This window comes from Amphiura filiformis, chromosome 13, assembly GCF_039555335.1.
Source record: "Amphiura filiformis chromosome 13, Afil_fr2py, whole genome shotgun sequence".
NCBI lineage: Eukaryota > Metazoa > Echinodermata > Ophiuroidea > Amphilepidida > Amphiuridae > Amphiura > Amphiura filiformis.
This window is the reverse complement of record NC_092640.1, coordinates 10,071,994-10,078,232: the sequence shown is the minus strand read 5'-3', so window position 1 is coordinate 10,078,232 and position 6,239 is coordinate 10,071,994. Positions and strand designations below refer to the sequence as shown.

The following is a 6,239-nucleotide window of genomic DNA, read 5'->3' as shown; positions in this document are numbered from 1 at the left end:
CTATGCTTTGTCGTCTTCTCCGCACAGACATTTCATGCACTCTCTTGCGTCTTCATTACTTCTGATAACGGAATAGTAGCCAAATGCCTGCATGTGACAAAGATGAGACAAAAATGTATTAAGTACCGGTATATAGCCCAGCAAACACAAAACGTTTTCAACATCATTCACAAAAGAGTAGGAAAGGTTGCTAGAAAACGTTTAAATGTCGGACTATAAAAAGTGTCCCCTGACAAAAAAAGGAGTCTATTTCTCACCAAAATCAAAATCTTTGTTAAACACTAAATTTTTGTGAGATACCTGCTCCCGGGACCTGCTCACATTGTCTAAACCCTGTTCCAAACCCTGTTCTATTCCACCGATAATGATGCAAGCGGAGGAGTAGGCTTCATTTTGTATTAATATTACCTCCCCTCATCCCGCTCCAACAAAAGTAAAAAAAAATCACATTTTTTCCATAAGGCAAAAAAAAAAAAAAAAAACAAGTTTGTTTCCTGTAGCGAGCGCTCATTTCGTTTTTGACGGCTTATTTTGCGCATTAGAATTTTTTTACTTACAAAGCAGAACAAACCAAAAAACCGGGAAATCGCAAAAAAAATAATACAAAACAGTACAGGAGAAAACATTATACATTACACAAACGCGTGTAGTGAAATCATCACACATTTTTAAATACCTTTTTAATTTGCAGGTTGAAAGGGGATCATAAAATTATTCTTGACTATGAAGAAATATTATTTTTTGAGGGTGTAGGAGAAACCCACTGTAAATTCCCATTCCATTTCGCATTAAAAAGTTTTTTTGTTCATTTCAAGGCATGGATTAAAAAATAATGAAAAAACCGTATTTCGCATTTGACTTTTTAGACCTGCTACAGGAAACAAACGTGTTTTTTTGTTGTTTTTTTTGGCCAATAGTAACTTTTTGTACTCACTGCCATTGAAATTAACCCCACCACCCCAAAATGGTGCCGTCATTTCCTATAAATAGTACATTGTATAAAGAAAACCATATCCATATAATTATATAGAAAATAATAAGTTCACTTACATTTAATATATATGTTATGGATATAACAATATCCACAGCTGTGGTAAATTGACCACCGTCCTTCTCTGCATCCCCTGCAACGTGGATCGTGTATAGAGCGAATGCGTCTGCAATGGCTACTGCTGATACAAGAAGGCAATACTGGAACAAAATAAAAGGGAGAAGTTTTTATGTAAGTAACTATAGTTTATTTTACCAAGAACTGCAAGTACAACATAATTACTATAGTTAAATCCTCGTGCACAAATTGGAACCACGTTCCATTATTAATTTTTGCGTAAAATATATCATAAAAATCGGACAGCCGCAAATGTTTTTAAAACGTTACAAACGTGTGTTAAACGTTTTTGATTTTGGTGTTTGGTTTAAATACTGATTATAAAGGTCATAAAAAACGTTTTACGTTTTAAACTACTTAAACGTTTTAATGTGAAAAAGCGCAGCAACATCACAATATGCTATACTGTTAGCATATCATGCTATCAGCAGTAGATAGCACACTATGCTATATCCAGTGGCGTATATTTCTTTTTGACAGGGGGGTGAAATTTTTTTCTTGAAGTAAAGTGAATCCATCTTTTAGCGACAAAAGAAATTTACGGTACAACATTTTGGCATATTGAAGCTAAACTGGTGGCATATGGTACAAAAGTGGAATAAATGCGAGCGAAGCGCGCAAAATTGGGTTTTTTTGTTGGTTAAAATGACTAAACTACCGTATGAGGTTAATTTCATCAGAACAGAAACCCACATACAGGCATCAACATGGGGGGGGGGGGGTGATTGTATGGTGATTGTATGAAAGTGTACTTTTCTTTGAAAGTACACTTTCTTTTCGATGGGGGTGCGTCGCACCACCCGCACCTACCCCTATTTTTGTTTGGTGGATTTGGGCCCCGCCCCATACAGGTTTGCCCCCCCCCCGGAAAAAATCCCAGTTGAGCACACTAAAGCTATCAGCAGTAGATAGCGCACTAATGCTATCAGTAGTAGATAGCACACTATTAAATGCTATCAGCAGTAGATAGCACACTATTAAATGCTATCAGCAGTAGATAACACACTATGCTATCAGCAGAAGATAGCACACAAATGCTATCAGCAGTAGATAAGACATATTACAATAAATAAAAATAACATAGTCTACGAACGCTCGTACAAAATAATTCTTACGGATCTCGTTTCCAAAAAAACACCTGATTACTTACTATGATGCAAAGACATGAGTTGTTGTAATGTCCTGTCCAAAGGGCGACACATGACAAAACTCCAATTAGCAGCATACCGCAACCAGCCCCAATGAGCGCGTCAAATGCCGCTTTTGAGCCTGAAAAATCCCCTGATCCAGTCAGAGCCAGTCCACCTATGATAATAAGGGCAAATCCGTCTACCTGAAAGGGGAAAATAGAGAAAAATAAGATGGATATCTATAGACGAATCCAATTTCACGCATTCCTACACCTCAATGGCAGCCATAGCTGGGTCCCCGTCGGCACAATCTCACCTAAAATGTGAAATGATGCGGCCTTGGAGGCATCATTTCATTTTAAACTGCATTCTATCACCCGTGTTACACGTAGACAAAATAATGATGACAGTTTACAACACAAAAGAATCTAACATCGAATTTTAAGCGGCTTTAATCCACCCAATTGGGCAGTCACAACACCAGTTTGGTGCTGCGGGGACCCAGTAATGGCCGACCAAATCCTGACCATGACTTAGCTCGTTGGATTCGTCAATAGGGCTACTTCATAGTGTGGCATTACGTGGGGAATAGCTGGGAATGTTGATACTTTATTTGCTACCACTGCAGGGAAGACCCATAGCTTTACCAGCTTATACCCTTTGGTACCAAATAGAACAATGAGTTAACCAGGGGTTTATAAAGAGGGGTTAAAAATGCAATTGGCTTACCAGGTATAAGAATTTGAAAATTGCTATGCAGGGCTTTGTAAATATTACTCCTTCAATACCTTCGAAGTCTCCAAGACCGTCTCCAATATTTCCGTCAGACATATTGGTTTCGTGGGTGATATCCTGCATGAAAAAAAACACGGAATAGTTGTATAAAACTAAGGCGGGTTGTGGCACCACAAAGTTGGAGCCAACGCTTTCGCGATTTTCACTCATGCATCACTGCTCATAGGGACCACGTTTTTGGGTGTTAATAGGGGCACTTATTAGGGAGAACTTAATAGGCCACTTATTAGGTCGGCACTTATTAGGGAGGGTATTTGTTAGGGGTGCTTATTACCAAAATGTAACAATAAATAAATTAAAAATATATTTTTCGCATGGAATGTTATCTATGCCCGTGCAACGGGGCATAGATATTGTATTTGTTGTGTTTAGTCTTCGGACTCTTCTCCTTCTCCTTCATCTTCTTAAGACCACTTCTTTGCACTCCTCTAACCCAAGAACTAAAGTAGCCTCGGGGCCCATACTTGGTATAATCATGGCCTATGACCCCAGAAAATTTCGTAGGGTAGTCTCGACCCCAGAGGGCAAAGGTCATGGGCTACAGGGGGGCAATATGTGTAAAATTTCAAACAGCTCTAGTTCAAAAACTATAGCGCCCTCAGGGTTCATACTTGGTACAATGATGGCCTATGACCCTAGAAGTATGCTATGCTAGCCGCAACCCCAGAGGTCAAAGTTCATATGCTTTAAAAAGACAAATAGGTACGACCGGTTAACACAGTGTATCGCAATAGGTAGCATTTTGGTAGATACCTGTATTTGCAATGATGAAGGCTTCAAATATACGTCAAGACGTACAATGGGGTTAAGAGGTTAACCGCTTAAAGGGACATAATGTTTTGGGATTAAAGGGGTATTCTCCAGTCTGGTGGTGTTTCAGAGAGAGTGAAGGTCTGATGGAGTATAAGAGAGAGTGATGGCTTGGTGGGGTATTAGAGAGAGTTTGGCCCAGCCTGGTGGTGTTTTAGAGCGAGTGAGTGTCTGGTGGATTATAAGAGAGAGTGAGGGTCTGGTGGGGTATTAGAGAGAGTGTGGTCCAGTCTTGAGGTGTTTTAGAGCTAGTGAGTGTCTGGTGGAGTATTAGAGAGAGTGATGGCTTGGTGGGGTATTAGAGAGAGTTTGGCCCAGCCTGGTGGTGTTTTAGAGCGAGTGAGTGTCTGGTGGATTATAAGAGAGAGTGAGGGTCTGGTGGGGTATTAGAGAGAGTGTGGTCCAGTCTTGAGGTGTTTTAGAGCTAGTGAGTGTCTGGTGGAGTATTAGAGAGAGTGATGGCTGGGTGGGGTATTAGAGAGAGTTTGGGTCAGCCTGGTGGTGTTTTAGAGCGAGTGAGTGTCTGGTGGAGTATAAGAGAGAGTAGAGAGATGGGTCAGCCTGTTGGTGTTTTAGAGCGAGTGAGTGTCTGGTGGAGTATAAGAGAGAGTGAAGGCTTGGTGGGGTATTAGAGAGAGTATGGGTCAGCCTGTTGGTGTTTTAGAGAGATTGATGGCCTGATGGGGTATAAGAGAGAGTGAAGGCTTGGCAGAGTACCGGTATAAGAGAGAGTCTGGGCCAGTCTGGTGGCCTTTTAGAGAGAGTGAGTGTATAGTGGAGTATAAGAGAGAGTGATGGCTTAGTGGGGTATTAGAGAGAGTATGGGTCAGCCTAGTGGTGGTTTAGAGCGAGTGATTGTCTGGTGGAGTATAAGAGAGAGTGAGGGTCTGGTGGGGTATTAGAGAGTGTGGTCCAGTCTGGTGGTGTTTTAGAGAGATTGATGGTCTGATGGGGTATAAGAGAGTGGGAAGGCTTGGTAGGGTATTAGAATGAAAGCTTAAAACAAGGGCTTTCACATGGTGCTCACCAAGTTTTCGTTTGTGAATAGGAGAAGGGGGGTTAGGTGTGGTCACGGGCATAGATATTCGTGTTTGGTCAAACACAACTGTGGTTTCTAGTTTCGAGTTGTTATCATGAGCTGGTCCGACTGGAGAACCGTGGTTCCCGATATCAGAGATAAGACTTGGTACTACGTTCATGTAGCCTATAGGCCTATACACAATAAAATTAGATGCCAAATTTCACAGTTCTAGGTGCTTTATGGCAATACTAATTTGAAAAAGATTGGTTTTTTTTGTGTGTGTTAAAATAGGGGGTTATGTACTCGAGCCTTTTGACGCAACAGACCAGTGCATGGAAAGTAAGTTATGGACTTACCTCTGATGTCAGTTGAAATCCCAAAAGTCTTTGATATGAACGTAGGTTGCACAGTCTTCTCCTGGCTCAGACCTCTCACAGGTGAACGCAAAGCAATGAGTTTGAACTTCCAACACAAATTCCTTGGCTATTTATCAGTTTATTAACACCCATTGTCATATACCTGAGCTATGATTGTCCAATGAAATTCAAATAATATGACATCCGGAGGAGTGGCTATACCTTCCTAGAAAGGTTGGGCAACTTCTCACCCCGGCTTTCCACATAACTTTCCGCTGCGCCATTGTATTTAGGAACGAAAGTATAATTAGGGAGCTATTGAGACAATGCACTTATTCACATTCTTATTTTCATTTCTTTTATTACAAAAAATGAAACAGAAAATGAAACATTCGCTAAATTTTTAAAATTCGTGGCTTATTCCATAATTAACAGACAATTAATATTGTCTACAACAATATTACCATCTACAGTCTGACCAACACCTGCACTGGTTGCCAGAGTCAAGATTCGTCAAATCAAATTTCTCGGCCATATGCTGCGTCTTGAAGACGACGAGCCTGTGAAAGGATATGCCCTTTATATTCCACCACACGGGAAGAGGAAACCGAGACGGCCGCGCCACGACACTGTAGGCCTACTTAAACAGTATGTCCAGCACCTCCTGGGAGATACTGAAGCCGAGCCGACTGATGATGATGATGATGATGATGATGATGATGATGATGATGATGATGATGATGATGATGATGATGATGATGATATTGTCACTGATGATGATGATGATGATAATATTGTCACTTATATGGCAAGACAAATATAAAAGAATACAAATATTCGGTAAAACACATCTGATGTGGTTCAAATGCTTACTTGCTTTTATTCCTCAATTTATATGGACATTGGATGACATAACCGTTTTTTCTCAGCTTCTCTGAATCTTGAATATATTTCCAATCCTGAAACTATTACAAATCCTGGTACATGGATGAAAATAATTGCAATTGTATGTTGCACGG

General features: G+C 40.4%; 1 protein-coding gene across 1 annotated transcript; it reads right to left on the bottom strand.

The window, feature by feature from the left end:
* LOC140167194 (uncharacterized) lies at nucleotides 1-5,306 on the bottom strand. Its single transcript, XM_072190551.1, has 5 exons — nucleotides 5,221-5,306; nucleotides 2,968-3,090; nucleotides 2,259-2,441; nucleotides 1,051-1,191; nucleotides 1-87 (listed from the first exon to the last, which is right to left on the bottom strand). The coding sequence occupies exons 2-5, from the start codon at nucleotides 3,067-3,069 to the stop codon at nucleotides 1-3; spliced, it is 513 nt and encodes a 170-aa protein (XP_072046652.1). The 5' UTR covers nucleotides 3,070-3,090; nucleotides 5,221-5,306.
* Between the last annotated feature and the right edge of the window lie 933 nt (nucleotides 5,307-6,239).